The sequence below is a fragment of the Nuphar pumila genome, chromosome 12 (assembly GCF_984573655.1).
Source record: "Nuphar pumila chromosome 12, dmNupPumi1.hap1.1, whole genome shotgun sequence".
NCBI lineage: Eukaryota > Viridiplantae > Streptophyta > Magnoliopsida > Nymphaeales > Nymphaeaceae > Nuphar > Nuphar pumila.
In genome coordinates this window covers 197,450-217,806 of record NC_143260.1, presented here as the reverse complement: position 1 = coordinate 217,806, position 20,357 = coordinate 197,450, and the positions used below count along the sequence as shown (strand labels likewise).

The window sequence follows — 20,357 nt, the reverse complement described above, 5'->3', positions numbered from 1 at the left end:
TACTAAGGTCTTAAATCAATTATGGGATTGGCTTTTCAGTACACCATCCATGCATATCCACACAAAGATATCAACAGAAATAACACCTTTTGGTAAAAGAAAATGACATTAGCAGAAAATGCAAAGTTACAATCATCATAATGCCTACTTTCCACAAAAACACCTGAATTGTCATAAATAAAAACTAGCCCAAAACCAGTGATCTTGGGACAAAAAAATACTTACTCGAACTTCTTGCCGAGAGGCCTCAGCCAAATAGCTGTTGATTGCTGGAGAAAGCCTGTCTGAATACCTTGGGGACAGAGGTCCTTCTCCATCAGGACTTCGAGAACTAGATCCCATAAGCATGCTATCTGCTGCTTTCCTATGCTGATAACACATTATAGGGGGGAAACAGAAGGCATTACACATGGCATCAGACTGCTTTATATAGCAAACAAAGGGCAAAACGGATGGTTTTAACTTTCAAGTTACTCTGATTATGTTAACAAATTGTTACATGCAACCAATGTAGCAGTGCACATAGTAATATATTCCTTATTCAATAACTTTAACCCATCCCAAAGCATATAAATCTTGCTACCTATAGATCAATACACACACGCACCTCAAAAAGGACAAGGCATTCTTCAAGGAGCTTGAAAAATAGTCTGGTTCTAGCAATGCTCTGTTGCCAAGCCTTAAGAAGGGATGCATCATCCAGGTTACGAATAATTTGCAGTATAACAATTAGAACTTCACGCTTTTCAGCTGCACTCAAGTTATAGTACACTGGCATCTCATCTAGTATCTGTGAATGAAGCACAATTAGAACAAAATTAAATTGAAACATGACACATGAAAGTTCTTCACTTCGAGAGTTTGTTAATATCATACACAGAACTTTTCTCTTTTTAATAAGTGAAAAAGATTTAGTTAAATTCTGAAACTTAAATGTTTCTCAGAAACGGGAAAGTCCAACCACACAATATTGAAAAGGGAGCCACAAAAAATATGAAATGGGAATACGCATGAAAGGTACTGAAGATGGAAATACTTTTCCTCATAATGAAATTATATGGAAAGAAATCCAGAGTATGTCAGACAACTGAAGACATCCAACACAAGATCTGCTCCATCATGTCACATTCATGACAATCAAACACCATCCACATTTGGCTGTTCTTGACGGACAGCATCATGATTATGCATACATGTCATGGGAATCTGAATATCTATTGTAATGAAATCAAGAAGCCTCTACATACCTCATACAAAAGGCACAGAGCAAATCCTCAAAGAGGTATAAACACAAAAGCCACTTAAGGGCTAATCAAGAACACTCAAACATAAAAAAATATATTCTTCATTGATGAATAAATGCACACAAAATGCATTGAATACAAAGGACTCAAGGTCCCATATTTATACACAAAAGAGAGTGAGGAGCTCCCAATATAGCTGTCGGGGGCTCCCCAACGGCTAGAAATCTAGTCGTTGGGAGCTCCCAACAGCTATATTGAGGTTATATTGTCAAGGGCATTATATTGTCAATAACAATTGTAGAAGATGCACCAAACCCTAGATAGATAGATATAGAGAGAGAGAGAGAGAGAGAGAGACGGCTGCACAGGAAGAGAGGACTCGATACTTGTTATTAGGGTCTCTCTCTATGTTAAATAGAGAGAGGCTTAAAGAAATAATTACAGCCAAGTCCATAATAAAGGCAAAATTACAAATAGCATTAAATATAAAAGAACGTCACTTAAAACCACCCGTCTTCAACACTCCCCCTCAAGCTGGAGCATAGATATCAATCATGCTCAGCTTGTCACAACATTTTGAGAAATTTGGTCTAGCAAGAGGTTTTGTAAACATATCTGCAACTTGGTCTTCCGACTTTAGATATCTGGCAGTGATATGACCAGCTTGAACCATATCCCTTACATAGTGGCAATCAACCTCAGTGTGCTTTGTTCTCTCATGAAATACAGAATTGTTCGCTATATATGTTGCAGATTTGTTACCGCCATTAGAGTGGCTTCGGCCAAAAAATTTTTGAAACATTTTTTTAAATGAGACTGTCCTAGCGGTTTCAACAATGTGTCAATATTTTCTTTCAGCCAACATATTTTGTTGAGGGGTACAAGGACAAGATTTTTAATGAACTATTCTTTATTGATCAAGGTAATTTTTGAAATCATTAGATAGGAATTCACCACCAGAATCGGTTCTAAAATTTTTAATGGAGGCTTAAATTGATTTTTGACATAGCTATAAAATTTTTGGAAACAACAAAATACTTCGGATTTGAGTCTAGGAAAATAAATCCATGTATGTCTAGTAAAGTTATCCACAAATATCACATAGTAGGATATACCTCCTTTAGACATGATTGGCATCGATCCCCATACATCCAAATGTATCAATTCAAAAGGTTTTTCAAAAATAAAATGGCTAGTTCTAAAAGGTAGTGATTTCATTTTGCCAAGAATACAATCCTCACAAAACAAATCTTTTTCATTACAATTTTTAAGAAATGAAAACAAATACAATTTTGAGATACTGTAATATCATTCTCCTATGTCAATTTTCAATATCATTCTTTTCAACAAAATTACAAAAAGTTTGATTTGATAATCTCCTATGCCAATTTTCAATATCATTCTTTTCAACAAAATTGCAAAAAGTTTGTTTTGACAATTCTAATTTGGCGATGTAGTAGAGATCACCTTTTCTATGGTGCACCCAATTGGCTTCTCGAACCGAATATCCTGTACCAAGCAACCATTAGATAAAAAGGTAATTTTACATCCACGATAAGTTATTTGAGAAACGGATAGGAAATTTAAATTTAGTTTTGGTACAACTCTAATGTTTAGAACAAAGAAATTTTGGCCATTTTCAATGTATCAAAACTTTTGATTTTTAAAGAGGTTCCATCAGCTATTGAGACATAAGAATCTTTCAAATTATTTTGACATTCAGATAATATGGACTCATTAGGAGTCATTGAAACGAAATACTAAAATCAGGAATCCAAGAAGTCTTACTGGGACCCACACAAGTGGAGCCGGTCGTACCAAAAAGGGAAAATGATTGGCTATTGAGTACTGGTGTTAAAACCTCCATAATTTGAGCAAGGGACATGCCTCTAACATTTTTGGAGCTTTGATCAACATACCCTCTCTCGAATGATGACCCTATAGAGGCCACTCTTTTGTCTTCTCTTCTCATTTTAGGACAAAAAGGCTTGATGTGTCACGGTTCATTACAAAAGTGACATATGACTTTCTTTTTGAAATCATAATCATTTGAATTCTTCCGAAAATGTGAAAGTTTGTACATCCTTGCATGCTTTTTGGGCCTTGACATAGCAAGCACAAATTCATCGTCTTTGGAGAAAGAAGATTTCTTTAATATATTTTCTTTAATAGTCAATTCTTCTAGAATTTCAACTATGGTAGAAACACCACTATAAAGGAGAGCCGCTTTGGTACCCTCAAATTCAGGTCTAAGCCCATTAACAAATTGGTAGAAGTGCAACATTTTGAATTAATTTTTACGGAGTTCTTCGTCTTGAGGACAGTGACACTTAGTGATGCAGAGCATCCTGAAGATCCAAACATTGAAGACAAGTTGAATTCAAATCCAACTCACCAGACCCGATCCAGGATGTGATCCATTGCAGATCCAATCGTGCAGGATTATCTGAGTCAATTGAATCTCCGAGAACCCAAATCCGTTTTGAATGTTGTATTTAAATTTCTGAGATATTTTGCATTTATCTGTTAAGAGATTGTTTTTTATTTTTCGATACCATTTTGTCAAATTAAAGAATCATATTAAATATTTTTTTATTATTTTTTAAAGTGCCGAATTCTACGGATCCAGATAGTTCTAGTACCCTATAGGATTTTTTTGTGGTACTAGAGGATGTATGGAGATCCAGGGTAGTTTTATTTTTTTATCGCATGTTTTGTTTGTGGGTCCAGTTCATTGGGTGTTTGGATCTTGCCCAAGATCCAAACCCATTTTGACTCATAGGTGGCGCCACCCTTGTGTGGACTACTTTAGTCCTCAATTTGAATTCTCTTTTGACCATGAAAGTCAAATGTAGTTGTTGAAAGAGAATTCAATATGCAACACAAAAATAGGTGATTCAAACCTTGGAATGGAGGAAGCCTTGGAAAGGCCCTCCCTCCCTTTATGACACTCCTCTTTTGGACTTTAAGAGTCCAAGGGGGTGTGGGTGTGTGTGGGTGTGGGTGGGGGGGGGGGGGCTTTTTTTTTGTTAAAAAAAATGTGAGAAAGAAAGGTTGGGAAAAATCGTGAATGTGAAGTGCTCTTCATGCTTGAAGCAAGTTCAGAGAAAGCAAGAGGAATCATTGCTAGTTCATCTTGGTGGAGTTGCATTTCTTGAGTGATTGGTCGAGCCAGTTGTAATAACCTTAATTTTTTACAATTATTTGTTTAAAATTATTTAAAAATAATGGGTATTTTTCTAAATTTGGGCCTCGGATCCGTTACCGTTATCGAATCCATAAAAGAATCCGTAAATAACCCATGATGGGGTGTTAAATTATACTTATAATATTAATTTTTAATTAAAATAAATAATTAATAGTATTTATAAGAAAATAAATAAACAATTTTGGGTGCATAGGGTCGGACCCACAGTTGGATCCGAACGGATCCAACTGAGGATCCGTCACTCGTAGGCAAACCAGGTCCATTTTAATAATGGACCCAGCGTCGCGGGTCGCGGGTTTGGACCCAAACCCAATTTCAATTATAAAGGGGGGGCGTTAAAACAGGATCGTGCTTAGGGCACGATTCTTGTTTTCAAGAATCCGAAACAAGAAAGGGGCAGGAGGGGGGTTACGCAGGGCGTAACCGACCCCGCGCCTCTCGACAGAGGAGGGGGTTTGGGCCAATAAAGGGGGAGTGGAGAGGGAGGTCTTGCCCTCTCTCTCTCTCTCTCTCTCTCTCTCTCTCTCTCTCTCTCTCTCTCTCTCTCTCTCTCTCTCTCTCGGTGAGCGCACGCCAGAGGGCAAAACGCCACCGTCAAACAACGTGGGCCACCGGCTGCCATTGAAGGCCACAACGAGTAGCCCTGTCACGAGGAGCGTCAGCCACGGCCCTGCCTTCGCTTCTGCAGCCTCCGATCGCCGGAAAAGCTTCAAAAAGGTATTGTTCTTCTCTGAACCTGGGTGAGGAATCGAACAAGGGTTCGATTCCGTGCGATGATTTAAGATGGGTTATTGGGAATCCTTCTTAGGGCTATTCTTTTTCTCAAGAATCATAGGGGTGAACCGTGGATTACTCTCCTTAGATCGATTTCCCCTTTTTAAGAGGGAAAAATTTATGTATGCCAATGAATCCAACTGATTTTCTTTCTTGATTGAAATCTTGGTTTCTATTTGAAATTAAAACTGCTGTCTTAATTTGGGTATCGTATTCTTGGGTTGAATACACGAATTCATGTTCGGTTTATGTTCTGGGTGATTGCAATTGTAATAGTTTAGAAAACAAAATTCATGATATCACACTCTATAATTCAAAACTATCACTTCAAGATTTCGGTAGTAGCCTAGAATTTCCTGACATGTATAGACAAATAAGATGGGTTATCAGAAGGCAAGATTTCATTTAAAAATGATATATAGTATTAAGTCTAGCCAGCTAGCGATCTCAAGGCAGTATCTGGCCTGCGTGGGCATGCTTTCGCTTGGGATGTGTTTACTGGTAGTATTAAGGTTTATATGTGAATAAGAAATCTGAATTGATTGAACCTAAAATGAACCGTATCCAATACTTCACCCATGTGGAACAACGTCCTTGCATACATTTCAGAGATTTTGATCCATTTATCTTTTAGGTGTTTTTTTTCTGTTAATGGTTTGTCTATATGTAAGAAATCTTAAAGGAGTGGTCTTATAGTTCGTAACTTTGTCTGACTGTTTTTGAACTAAAATTAGTGAGTCTAATATTAGCATCCAATACTTCTGTCACCTTAGACAGAATACTCGATATGAATGAGTAGTCTCAGAGCTTAACTATCATCCAACTTGACTGATTCTAAAGTGAATGGCAATTGACATTAAGGCTGGGATTGAACTTGTGTATCTTTTTAGAAACAAAACTATTTTTCCCTTACTGAATAGCCTTAATAAAAATTTTGCTGGGAATGGACTAGTTAGGAACCCACTTATCTTTAGGCTGTATTACTACGACATAGGAATAAAAATTCTGTTGTAAAACTGGGTGTTGTATGGGGGTTGTATGAATGCGGCAATAGGGATATGAATAGCTTGAATGTTTGCTGGTATACATGCATTAGATTAATTATGTTCGAAATGGTCCGCCCTACGTACCATGCAAATTTTATGCTTGATATGCTTGCTTTACCTGCTCATGTCAGAGGGTTATTAATTCTATCCCTGTAGCATATATATATATATACATGTCTTAGTTACTATTGTCCGGGCTGATTTCCATACATTTTCGTAGTCAACTGAATGATGTTAATCGGATTTCCTATTTTCATAAATGGATATACACAATCCTAAACTATTAAAGCATGAGTAGTGTGATATACTTCTGCTAGGTACATGAATTATTAAGGTCCGACAGTATCTTGCATGCATTACCTAATGTGTTGTTGTAGGTTGTCTATTGGTATAAGTTGGTGCTTGAGTGTGGTTTAAGCTCAAAATTTGTAAGATGCAGCGTTGGATCATTGAAACATAACCTGAAATTTGTCAGTTGTTTATAATAGTGTTCATTTTATACTGTTTAAGAAGGATGGACACATAAAACCGAATTTTACACATACTGTGAGTTGCCTTTTGTCTCTAGCTGAACATTATATTCTTGTTCAGAATTCTATGAGTGGGTTAAAGGCTGGTATATTGGTTGTCATGGATGTGTACGATTTAAATTCTGATATGAATAAAGGAAAATCTTGAAACCTACACACACTTATCTATGTGTCAAGAACAGGTTGGAATGTTATTTCTAAGAAGGTTATGTAACTGTTATTGTTATGATTATGGTACTTGTGAGTGTGAGCATGATTCAGTTATTGGTAATTCTTCTTGAACATGTATGCTTGATTTATTATGTGAAATGGTACATGTGCATTCACACACTCAAAGGAAACATGGATTGGTTAATACCCGTATGTGATGTAGGTAACACACACATAGTGAGAATGCATATGATTGATAAATAACATGCATATGATTGGTTTATGATTGCATGGGTGCACATGCTTTTAGTATCATTGGCCTAGTGTTATGAATGAAAGACTAATTTGGTTTATCATGTGATGCACTGATGACCTAAATGGACCATCATCGGCCTAGAGAGCCGTGGGTTTGGTTTCTTATCACATACGTTTTTTACTGCATCACTTAAACCACATAAGATGGTTTGGCACATTACTACACTCTTCTACTGGTTTATACGGGCTGGAGTCCCGAATGGGTCGCAAGGGAGGATGCGGGTTTTCACTTTACTTTTGCATATGGTGTTGCAAATTTAAAGAATTAACTTTAATAAAAATATAATGAATTGGATAGAAATGATTGGAGGAAAAGGATTCATGTGGAAGACCCAAAATGAATTTCTTTTTTGGTTCATATCGCTGACCCCAATTGTTTTGGGATGAAGGCGTAGTTGTTGTTGTTGTTGTTGTTGTTGTTGTTGTAAAAATATAATGAATAAGAACAGTGTAATATCCATTCTGGGATATCTCATCTGGAGTATGAGAATCTTAGAGATCCGGTCTTGGGGAGACTGTGAGGATACAAAAACTCCGTGTGCTGTAATCTTGTCCCTTGAACCCGATATTGAGGTTCTTTCTCCTTGTCACGGTTTTAGGAAGAGTCCGCCACTTTACCCGGGAGTGGTGTGTTTGACACAGCTGTTGTTTATGGTACCAAGGAAGTGACACATGTGGGTGTGGGGTGGCCCTTGTGTCCCCGACATTAGATGTGGAGGTCTAATGTTCCGAAGGTGATTCTGTCGAGGGCTAAGTTAGAACCCAGTAATAAAATACAAATTGTGTGCTAAGCTACCCTGGGAACCTACTTGACCTCGAGGATTGTACCCGTTTGGTGTATCCACGGGCAACAGTAATTAAAAAGAGGAACTTAAAGCTGCGTGAATTTAATAGGGCATGCATATGAAAAGATGAAACTTAAATGAAAGATAACAGAAGAAATCATGCATTGCACATAATCATGCATTTTCCTGTTATGCATTAGACCATGCATGTTTGAATCATTCTCTATATCATGACATGATTTGGTGGTAGCATATGATTTACTTCTTGAAATCATGCTGCAATGTTTGGTTATTTAGTTCTTGATATATGGTTCTGCTTTAATGTTATTGATTGATGAGCATATGTAATTGTTGGTAGGTATGGATATTTGAATGCTGCAAATTTTATATCTGCACTCACTCAAATCATGACATGAAATCTTATCCATGTTCTTTGTCTCACCTGGTTTCTTTAGAAGTAGTTGTGCTCAGAATTTCGGTTCTGACACCCTACTTTGTTGGTTTTTCACAGGACATGGTGAACAGTGAGGCTGGACTGACTACTGGGGATGGATGAGAGTCATACTTGGGCTTGTCAGCTTCAGCAGGGGACATAATGGCTCTATTTTTGCTTTTTTTTGTTCTTTTTAATTTTTGCAGTTGTTACTTCATTTTTTAGTTGTGTATGAGACTCTTATTGGTTCATTAATAAAAGAGTTTTAGTTGGTTGATTATGGATGACAAATGTAAGTTCGTTTGTGGTGTTTGGGCTATCCAATGGAAATTGGAACTGCGAGGACCCCAGATCTCTGGGAAGGTTTCCGCATTGAAAAAAAAAAAATTTATTCCGCATTTCCAAAGGGTATAATTTGGGGTCGTTACACCAGTGGTGCTATCTCCTTCGGTTTGCGTAATCTTATGAGTTCATTGTTTCTTATATTCAAGCTGGATGTGTTACCTGCATTTGTAGCTTTCATGATTGCAAGTTGTCTAAATTGAAATCTTTGTTTAAAGTGCTTATCCTTAAAATAAAATTAGTTTTGCATAGTTGCTTCTTGAACTATCGAGTGAATGTTTATATCTGCAAGTTTGGGTTGAATCAATTCTAACCGGTGTTGGGATTGGAGGAAGGGTCGATTAAAATCGGTGAAAATATCATTAGAAGTGTTTTCTTCTGCAAGTCAAACTTTTAAATACTAATAAAAATCGTACTTAAGAAAATTGTGTTTGTGTGTTTTTCTCGTTCTCGGTATTTTGGTCTGTCAGACACAGTCTCAGTGTTTTGACCGTATCTCTCTAGATACTGGTCCAAATCGAGTGATCTTTGGCTTGTTGGAAAGCTAAGATCTTTCCCTTCAAGTTTGTTGTTTACCATTCTGTCATAATCCGCTTTATAGCACTGCTAAAATTCCTGGCAAATCTCGGTCGTTTGGACAAGACCAGAGTTATGTCTTGTGTTTTGCATTTCTGCTACTGTTACGTGTTTTCATCATATCTCTTTACCTGCATGAAAAAATCCGAGTCTTAGCATGTTGAAAAGCTAACATCCAGATCTCAAACTTTCCTGTTAAACAATTTTTCTAAATCCGCTTCGTCGCTAGGCAAAAAAAACGTCTATCAATCTCTGTTGCGTGAATGCTATAAAATTTGTTGAACTGTCGTGATATACCTCTCACAACATTTAGTGTTTGTGGCATTTATTTATCTGTGCTGATTTGTTGGATGAACAAAATGACATTTCGAAAAGTTAACATCCTGTTTAAGATTTTTCATGTTTTGAGTTCTTGATATTTTGATCGTTTACTGCTCCGTACTGTCTCTTGTTGTCTTCATGCTCCATATCATGTTATGCAATTTATATATTTTAGAACAAAAAACACATCAACATAAATCGGGCATAGAATCCAAATTACTTATCCAAAAGCTACGAAATTTAGTTGCCTGGAAAGATAATAGAGTGCTACATAACTTACATGTTTGGAGTTTTCCCAAACTCCATCGGTAGAGGGATCAAAATCTCTCTCCAAGTAGACGGTCTGGTCACTTGCCGGTTCTGGGTGTTCTGTCCTAACTCTGCCTAAACAGATCCGAATCTGGCATTTTCGGATCCATTGGAAAGGTGTGCGCATCACACAACTTTTCTGTGTTGGCCACCTCAATCGAAACAAAGTGCTCAGGCTTCAAATTACAAATTGTTTGAGTTCTGTTCGGACTCACCTGCTTAACTTAGCTTCAGCACGTGGAGATCCATTTGGATCTCAAATCGTGGATCGGCTTCTGCACCGAGTCCGCCATCACTTAGGCTCTAAAAGAGCCAATTCATCCCAAAGAAGATAAAAAACATTATAATATTCCCTAATGCTAATTTCTCCTTGGGTCATGGTTCTAACTTTATTTTGCAAATTACATACATGAGCTGTCTTTTAGGTGCCATCAACCAAACTCCGTATACTCTTTCCCCATATTTTATGTTTTATTATGGATGCCCATATCACATAGTTTGAAACATTAAGTCTCACAGGAATGGAGATGACAACTTCTCGATCATCCTCCATTTTTACAAAGAAGAGATAGAGAGAGAGAAAAATAGAAAGAGATAAGGTAGAACATAAGCGAAATACCTTTGGACACCACGAGGCCACGATCACACGATTCACGTTCTCACATCCACACGAACAAGTTCCTTAACCGATGGCTTTGATACCATGTAATGAAATCAAGAAGCCTCCACACACCTCAAACAAGAGGCACAAAGAAAATCCTCAAAGAGGTATAAACACAAAAGCCACTTAAGGGCTAATCAAGAATACTCAAACATAAAAAAATATATTCTTTATTGATGAACAAATACACACAAAATGCATTGAATACAAGGGATTCAAGGTCCCATATTTACACACAAAGGAGTGAGGAGCTCCCAATATATCTGTTGGGGGCTCCCCAACGGCTAAAAAACTAGCTGTTGGGAGCTCCCCAACGGCTAAAAAACTAGCTGTTGGGAGCTCCCAAAAGCTATATTGAGGTTATATTGTTAAGGACAATAATGCCCTTGACAATATAATCAAAGGTCAAAATAAAAACAAAAAACAGTTCAGCCCCTAATGGTGATTCCTATTACAAGGGTCAAAAGACCAAAATACCCCTGGAGGGTAAAGAATATTACAGTCACAAAAACAAACCTATATATACATATATGTATATGAACATATATATAGTAATGGGTAGGTGCTAAATGAAATATGCTAAATGATACGTGCTAAATGGGGTTTTCAGGTTTTTTTGTTTTATTTTTAAATTTTGACCATACAAATGTGATCTATGTACTTGATTTTATCGGGATCAGCTCTTTAAGTGTTTGATTCCGACACATGGGTGGGTTTTTATAAGGATCTAAAAATCAACGATCCAAAATCTTTGTAAATTTTCAAGGCTCTAAATATCATTTTTTTCATTGAAAACACATGATCCAGGTGTGGATTCCTCATAAATGGACCATGCCCAACACATTTATGGGGTTGGAACTGCGAAAAAAACATCAGAAGAGTAGAAAACCCCATTTAGCACGTATCATTTGGCCTACCCATTACTCCATATATATATATATATATATATATATAAAGAGAACCCATATTCTAACATCTATGAGATTTCCCTTTTTAGCAGACAACAACACTGAATTTCCAATTTGTTCCAGTTAGTGAAACTATGGATATCTTATAAAAAAAAGGTTCAGAATCTCTGGGAGCTATCGTATACAGTGTTGTGAGAGGTGTACGCCTCAGTACCTGAAGCGTACGCCTCAGAGGCGAAGCGCAACCTCAAAGTACCGAAGCACTGTAGTAAAGAGTTTGCAGACTCGAAGCGCACGCTTCACATGAGTGAAGCGTGTGCCTCGCTTCGAGGCCCGCTTCGATTCGAAGGCGTACGCATCATGTACATCCCACAAATATAAAAGTAAAACACTGAAGAGGAGGGAGGGTGTACGCATCATGTACATCTCGTCTCTCCGAGTGCCTCGCCCGATGTCGGCGAAGACGCGAGCCTGATGAAAGGGATCTGGAACTGCGTAAGACGGTCACGGATTGGGTTACTCCAAAGATCCCCGGCATCGGGGTCGCCGTCGCCGTTACCACAGCCCCTCCTCGAGGTTGCTGCGCTGCCGATCCGGTGGCGCAAGGGGAAGATCATCGAGTGCGGAGCGTATGGCCGTGTCTACATGGGCATGAATCTCGATTCGGGAGAGCTTCTTGCTGTCAAGCAGGTCGGCGTATTTTGCCAATCATTTTTTTCTCTTTAGTATAGGGCTTCTCTTCGTTCCTGATACTGGCTTTTGCGGTTTCTTGAATTTGAGTGTTTCTTCTATATGTTTTTCAGGTTTTGATCGTCGTTAACAATGTGTCCAACGAGAAAGCGCAAGTAAGAAGTTTGTTTGCTCTTGTTCCTGTTTTTTATTAACTTTTGTTCTTTTCACATTTCCGTTTTTTTTTTGTTAATTCTCTTGACGATCATAGCAATTCCAAGCTTTGAATGATCTCCGCACGGAATTCAGTTGTCTTTTTTGTTTACCAAGCAACACGCTTCATCTGTTGTGCAATTCCTGCTTACTCTGCTGATCGAATAGTATAAGCTAATTCTTTTTGGGAATTGCTATGCGAGCCAAATTCATTTTTAATTGGTTTCCTTGCTACGAGAGCAGGGATGATTGCTTTTCTTTGGACCTTGCGATTTCTTTTCCTATTCAATACTGGGATCTTGAAATTCTCTATTTTTCTTTATGGTGGTTTTTGTATTTGGCTTGGGATTCTAGGCTCATATTAGGGAACTTGAAGAAGTTATTCTAGGCACAGCTAGAGAAGAGGAAGCCTTAATTATTCTGTTGGAATTTGTTCCTGGTGGATCCATAGCATCCCTTCTTGGGAAGTTTGGCTCTTTTCCGGAACCTGTAAGTGTTTACTCTTCCCCTTCATTGTTTACTTTCTAAATTCTGGATGTTTAAGCTATTTTTGTGATTGGATGCATCTACAGGTTATACGAATGTATATGAAACAACTGCTTCAAGGACTGGAGTATCTCCCTGGAAAAGGAGTCATCCATAGAGACATCAAGGTTTTGTTGTTTGAAAATGTTTTTGTGATCGAATTTATTTTCTGTTGCCTTTATTTTTTAACTGTTCGACTTTGATTATCGGTCTTTGAAGATGTCTTTGGATTTCAGGGTGCAAATATTCTAGTTGATAATAAAGGTTGCATCAAGCTAGCTGATTTTGGTGCTTCTAAACAAGTAGTTGAACTGGTATTTTCAGATTCTACATTTCCTTTTTGCTTTTGATAAATGTGGGTGTGCGTACTCCTACCCTTTTATGGTTGCTTAACCATTGCCATTATAACCTATGGGCCACTAATTCATTAGCACTTCTGGGTATGATGGGCAACCATATCAGGGGCCAAGTCAATGAAAGGGACCCCCTACTGGATGGCTCCAGAAGTTATTCTTCAGACGGGGCATGGCTTGTAAGACTGCTATGAAATCTCTGTATTTTTCATAGTTTGAGATTTTAGTGGAAACCAAAATGTTTCCTGGGTTAGCTTCGTTTTCTAATGACATCTCACTTCACTTGTGACTTTTATCATTATCAATTTTTGCAGTCTTAACATATTTTAAGGATTGAATGCTATAAAAACAGTTTATTTCATACCAAAAGCTTTTGCTTTTTATGGCCTGCGGATGCAGAAATATCCATATGCTTAATGTGTGTTGATTACCCTAGATTTAATATTCACAATGAAACAAACCAACTTATCCATGTGCAGGTGAATTTAATGTCTTATGCATTTTTCCTGGCATGCTTCCTCAAATAGGCACGTGTATATGTTTTGGCAAACACTGTTACCTTTTAGTCCATGAAGTTTTTCAAACAAACCAGTTGATGATTACAAATAAACTGCAGAAATTTTTCTTATCTTTTTTTTTCAATGCAGTCATGCAATTGAACCCAATATTCCTTTGCAATGTGTTTTTTAAGCAAAACAGTATATTTTGTTAGTATAAATATGGCAGGAGCAGAAAAGCAAAGCTTTCTATTGAGTCTCAATATGTTGATCATGAAGCTTACGCTTCAACGCCTCGAGGCTTACGCCTTGCTTCATAACAAGCTCAACGCCTCGCTTCGCCTCAACGCATTTAACAACCTTGATCGTATATAGATACAGTTCACAATCCCAAAGAAACGATAGATTAGAAAGAACTTGAACTAGAAAAATCATTCAACAATCTTACATACCTGTCCTACAAGTGGAAAATATAGCTGGGCAATATAGAGTTTGTCCTCAGGCTTCTGGTATCGAGCATCAAACTCATGCTTGCACATAAGAACTACCAACATCCGAGCTGCCTAAGAAAGATTTAGAGAAAAGTACATCAATGGTTATTGAGTTGAATAAGTAACATTGAAACAAAAGGAAATGCAAAGCAAAAGCACCAGAAACATGGAATTTATCAAAATGGAAGAAATGCAAACTGAAATCAATATATCATATAAGATAAAGCAACAAACTTGACAATCAAATTGGACTCACCTTGGCACGTTGAGATAAATCTTCGTGATCCCAGGTGAGGAAAAGCTCCTGGATTAGAACTGATGAAAGATAGTTCCTGGTGAAAAACAAAAGTAAAAGAAGCAGTTTGCAAAAGAACACATTAGTATAATAGAAGTGGGTCTAAGAAGGGTGAAAATATCAAAAGGTTTTGACAGCTCAGAAATTCTTAAGGGCACTTTTGGAAGTGGGAAAGATATAGAAAAAGTGACACAAATTGGAAAATCCATACAGTTTTTCCGACCCTTCCAAACAAGAGAAATTTTCTCCCTGAGAGTTTTTATAAAAAGTACACTTTTTGATAGGAAACATTCTTCCATGGGGCGAGGTGGAGGAATGTTTCCTACACCAAAAGAAAATGGTGAGGTCCACTCCTCACTACCCATCTCACCACGACCACCACAACCATCCATCTAACCACCACCCACTACCACTATCACCACCACCCGCCACCATCACCCACCTCTCGAAAAACCACCCTCCCCACGATGATTTTTCACTATCACCATCTATCTCACCACTACCACTAACACCCACCTCTCGAAAAATTGCACCGGAGAAAATCCACCACCACCATCCATCTAACCACCACTATCACCACCACCATTCATCTCACCTCCACCACCACCGACCTCTCGAAAAACCGCCCTCCCCACGATGATTTTGCACTATCCATCATCACCATCTATCTCACCACTACCACTACCATTAGCACCCACCTCTCCAAAAATGGCACTAAAGAAAATCCACCATCACCATCCATCTCAACACCACCCACCTCCCAAAAAACTACCCTCCCCACCATCAATCACCACCATCCATCACTACCCACCATCACCCACATCCAGGAAAACCTCCCTCCCCACCCTTAATCACCACCATTCATCACCCACATCCCAAAAAACGGCGCCAGAGAAACTCCACCACCACCATCTCACGATGATTTTCCACCATCACCATCCATTTCACTACCACCCACCATCACCCCACCTCCTGGGAAACCGCGTCGGAGAAGCTCCACCACTACCCCCTCTTATTTATTCAAGATTTTTATTTTATTTTTCTAATGGTACCCAAACAAGTGAAAATTTTTCATTTTAGAAAAATTATCATAACAAAACTTCACATAGGCAATTTTTTTTTCCTATGAGAGTTTTTCTTGTAATATCTCGTATTTTAGTACTTAGTCATTTTATAATCTTGACGAAAATTTGATCAAGTCTGGGAGAAAAATCATTTGAGGCTCGATTTTTAGACTGAAGCCTTTGAGTCTGGGCTTAACCCATATCTCATCGACAAGGTCAAGGCGAGCCAAACGAAGCGTGAGAAAGAGTTTTAATTTCAACCTTTAAATTCAAGCAAAATTTGGGTTATTTTCGAGCAAAATTCGGATTTTGGTACTCGTGTAATATATCATTGGATGCGTCTCGAAATTCTGAGCGCAATGATATTTTACTTTTCTAAATTCGAGTTCCGGTTGCCCCGAAAATCACGTTTTTTCTAAAAATTGAGCAGTTTGTCGAATTGGGTCCGGAGTTGGATCAGATTGGATCTAAGGCCTAGGATCCGAATTTTTATGGATTTGGGTTCTATTTAGGTCCAACGTAAATCTGGACTTGATCCGGGTCTTACTCCAATTTTTGTTTTGAGTATTGGTTTAGATCTTGGATCTGGATCCAAATCCAAGCCCAATGTTTTTGTAGCTTTAAATTGAATATCAAGCTTTATTTTGGGGTTAAATAAGGTTAGGGAGCTTCCTGGATTAATTTGGTAATCTTTAGATATTTTTAATTAATTAATAATTAATTAATTAATATTTAATAATTAAATAAATAATATTAATTCCAAATTTTGGTTTAGGGTTGAGTGAGACTTCTTAAGAGAGGGCCCTCATACCTACTTAATAGAGTCTTAAAAGCTTTAAAAAATTAGAAAACTACCAAATGTGGAAAAAGTCAACATTTGGTAGTTTCTTTTCTAAAAATTAGGAAACTAGAGGGAGAGTTCCACCCCTTGAGAGAGAGAGAGATGGAGAAAAGAGGGGGGCGTCACCCCCTCTCCCACTCTTTGTTGAGAGAAAGAGAGAGAGAGAGAGAGAGAGAGAAAGAAAAAAAAAGAGAAGAAAGAGGGAAAAGAGGAGAGAGAGAGAGAGAGGGAAGAAAAGAGGAAGAAGAGGATCTTCTTTTACAGCCCATTCAAGCCCTTCCCACCATTGATTATTCTCGATTTTTCGTTTTCTATCAAAGGTACGGGTTCTTCTTTTGACTTAAGTGAAAAATCGAATACCGATTTGATTCCCATGCTACACCATGATAAAAAATCATGGTGAAAGAGTTGATCTATGTGATCACTCTATGATATTCGAAATAGGATCTATGGATCCCTTTTCATGCATGTGTTTTTTACTTTTTCACCCTTCAAAAACTAAATTTCTGTGTATACTTATTTCTATGTTAAAAACATAATTTTTCAATGGTGTATATGCACCTGTTTAATGCCTAGTTGTTGTGAAAAATCGATTTCTATGGGTGAATCATGCCATGGACTGAATAAAGGCATCAAACCATACGTTGAAAATATATAGCATGCATGTATTGAACGAGTATCTTCGATAAAGCATGTTCTTGTGATCCTTTTTTTATGTATATTCAAGCCACTATGCACAACCCTCACACAGCTACAACAACTACGCCTTCATCCCAAAACAATTGGGGTCGGCGATATGAACCAAAAAAGAAAATCAATCTGGGTCTTCCACATGAATCCTTCTCCTCCAATCATTTTTATCCAATGTCATGTCCTCGGTGAGGTTCAAAGAATTCATATCCTTTCCTATCATCTCCATCCAAGTCTTCTTAGGCCTACCCTGACCTCTTTTAACTAATATATTTTCCCATTTTTCCATCCTTCTAACTGGAGCATCATTAGGCCTTCGCTGAATATGTCCAAACCACCGTAAACGATTCTCTCTCATCTTATTTTCAATGGATGCAACGCCTAGCTTCTTTACGTATCTCTTCGTTTCGAATCTTATCTTTTATTGTATTTCCACACATCCATTTAAGCATACACATCTCAGCTACACTCATTTTTTGAATATGATGTCTCTTGACAGCCCAACATTTCGTACCATATAGTAAAGCGGGAATAATTGTCGTCCTATAAAACTTTTCCTTCAACCACAATGGCATTCTACGATCGCACAACACTCCAGTTGCACTTTTCGATTTCATCCACCCAACCTTTATCCTATGATTTACATCTCCATCAATTTCTTCATACTTGTGAATGATAGATCCCAAATATTTGAAACAGTCATCCACCGGTATTTCTTGCTCACCAAGCTTCACTATACTCTCATCACTACTTCGTTGCTTACTAAACCGACATTCCATATATTTTGTCTTACTCTTACTCAACTTAAAACCTCTTGCTTCCAATGTCTGTTTCCATAATTCTAACTTAACATTAACCCCAGCTCTAGACTCATCAATCAAAACAATATCATCAGCAAACAACATACACCACGGCACATTTTCTTGAATTGATCTCGTAAGCTCATCCATCACTATAGCAAATAGGAAAGGGCTTAATGCAGATCCATGATATAACCCAACCGTTATAGGAAAATTGGTTGTCACCCTTCCACAAGTGCGGACATTGGTTACTACTCCTTCGTACATATCTTTAATTATACTAATGTACTTGAGAGAAACACCTTTCTTCATCATTGTCCACCGTACATATCTTTAATTATACGAATGTACTTGAGAGAAACACCTTTCTTCATCATTGTCCACCAGAGAACATCCCTAGGTACTCTATCGTATGCCTTCTGCAAATCAATAAAAACCATATGCAAATCTTTGTTCCTCTCTCTATATCTCTCAATAAGTTGTCTAAAAAGATGTATAGCTTCCATAGTTGATCTTCCAAGCATAAAACCAAATTGATTCCAACTCACAGCGACAGAGGCCAATTCCTACTTGTTTCCTGTGTAATAAAAATGGACACATCAAAGCCAAATGTTGGTTTGATCCCCAAAATAAAGGAAAATCAACACAGACTGAAGCAAAGAGAGGAACAAATAGCACAAAGGCCAATGAAGAAGTAAAAGAGTTATTATTGTCAGCCTTAGCAAGATTAAATCTGAAACAGAATGAGCAAGACACTTGGTATGTGGACTCTGGGGCAGCAACTCAGGTTATTGGTGATGCTGGTAAGCTCCTAAATCGTGTTCCTTATATTGGTAGAAATAGTATAGTTACTGGGGATGAATCCCACCATTTTATCTCTCATATTGAAAATTTTGTTATACCTGTCAAAGTCCTCTCTCAGTCTTTCAAAGGTTCTTTATGCTTCTAACATCAAGAAAAACATTATTTTTGTTACTAAACTTGTTGATATCAATGCTTCAGTTGAATTTACTCCCTCTTTTGTTACTGTCAAGGATCTCTGCATGAGGGAGACATTCGCTAAAGGACAATGACAAGGCAATATGTATGTTTTTCAAGAAGATCCTTTTGCTCATGTTCACACTCTTGACCCAAACTTGAAGCTCTCCTCATCGTCGTCCCTTGTGATTCCTACATGTGTTTTTAGTGTTTCTGAGTCAAGTAAGTCAAATCTTTGGCATGGTCGTTTAGGTCATTGCAGTAGTAGTTTCATTGAGAACTTGTCTCAAATAACCTCATTCTCAAGTCTAGTTTAGGAATAAATGTCAATGACAACAAATGATTTAGTTGTCTCTTATGTAAGAGTCATGTTTTACCTTTCATTCTATCAATAAAAGAGCTTCAAAACCTTTTGAGATTATCTGTTCTGATGTTTGGGGGTCTGCCCCAGTTGCTTCTATATCTGGAACTAGATATTATCTTATATTTGTTGACAGTTATTCTCGTTATACTTGGATTTTCTTCATGAAACACAAGTCTGAGACTTTCAAGTTGTTCCAAAATTTTCACTCTTTTGTCAAGAATCAATTTTCTGAAAACATTCTTTGTTTTCAATGTGAAGGAGGAGGTGAATTCTCTTCGATTGAGTTTACTAACTTTCTTCAAAGTAATGGAATAAGGAGAAGGGTGTCTTGCCCTCATACACCTCAGCAGAATGGGATTGCTGAAAGGAAGCATCACCATATTGTTGAGAGTGCAAAGAGTATGATGCATGATAATAATCTTCTGATTACTTTATGGACAGAAGCCTTTCATTCAACAGTCCATGTGATAAATCGATTGCCCATGACCTAAGTCACAGGGACTCGGTAAAGCAGGTGCCGCACCCGCATCGACGCGGGTGCGGCACCGGGTGAGGTCAACACAACCCTGGGTGCAGTCAACACACCCAGGGTCATTTTTGTCCATGTTTCGGACGTTTAAAAAAAAACGATGAAAAGGAAGATTATGGCAAAAAAAATTTTTTGCCCTAATCTCTCCTCTCCTCTCCCGCGCAGCTCAGCTCGAGCTCTCTCCTCCCAACGCCCCGACGCCACCTCCTAGGCTCCTCCTCTCCCTCGTCGCAAGTACATACCCTATGGCTCCCTCTCGCTCTCTTCTTGTGTCAACAATGGAGGGGTCGAGCCTGTTAGAAAGTGAGTTGGAATACATTGGGTTCAATAATGAACCCATACATATGCACGTGAAGTGCAAATATACCCATTAAAGGGAAACAACACAAGCACATAATGTGCTAACCCATAAAACCCATAAAAAGGGAAAAATATAACATAAAGTC

The 20,357-nt window shown here is 38.0% G+C and overlaps 1 protein-coding gene across 3 annotated transcripts in view; it reads right to left on the bottom strand.

The window, feature by feature from the left end:
* The window catches only part of LOC149819557 (guanine nucleotide exchange factor SPIKE 1-like), a 170,738-nt gene that overhangs the window by 5,568 nt on the left and 144,813 nt on the right, over positions 1–20,357 (bottom strand). For all 3 annotated transcript variants that reach the window (XM_089982730.1, XM_089982732.1, XM_089982731.1), the window contains exons 22-25: positions 14,607–14,682; positions 14,312–14,422; positions 608–790; positions 226–369 (exon numbers count right to left, since the gene is read on the bottom strand). In XM_089982730.1, the coding sequence (XP_089838856.1) occupies positions 226–369; positions 608–790; positions 14,312–14,422; positions 14,607–14,682 (514 nt within the window). The remainder of the gene's footprint in view (positions 1–225; positions 370–607; positions 791–14,311; positions 14,423–14,606; positions 14,683–20,357) is intronic.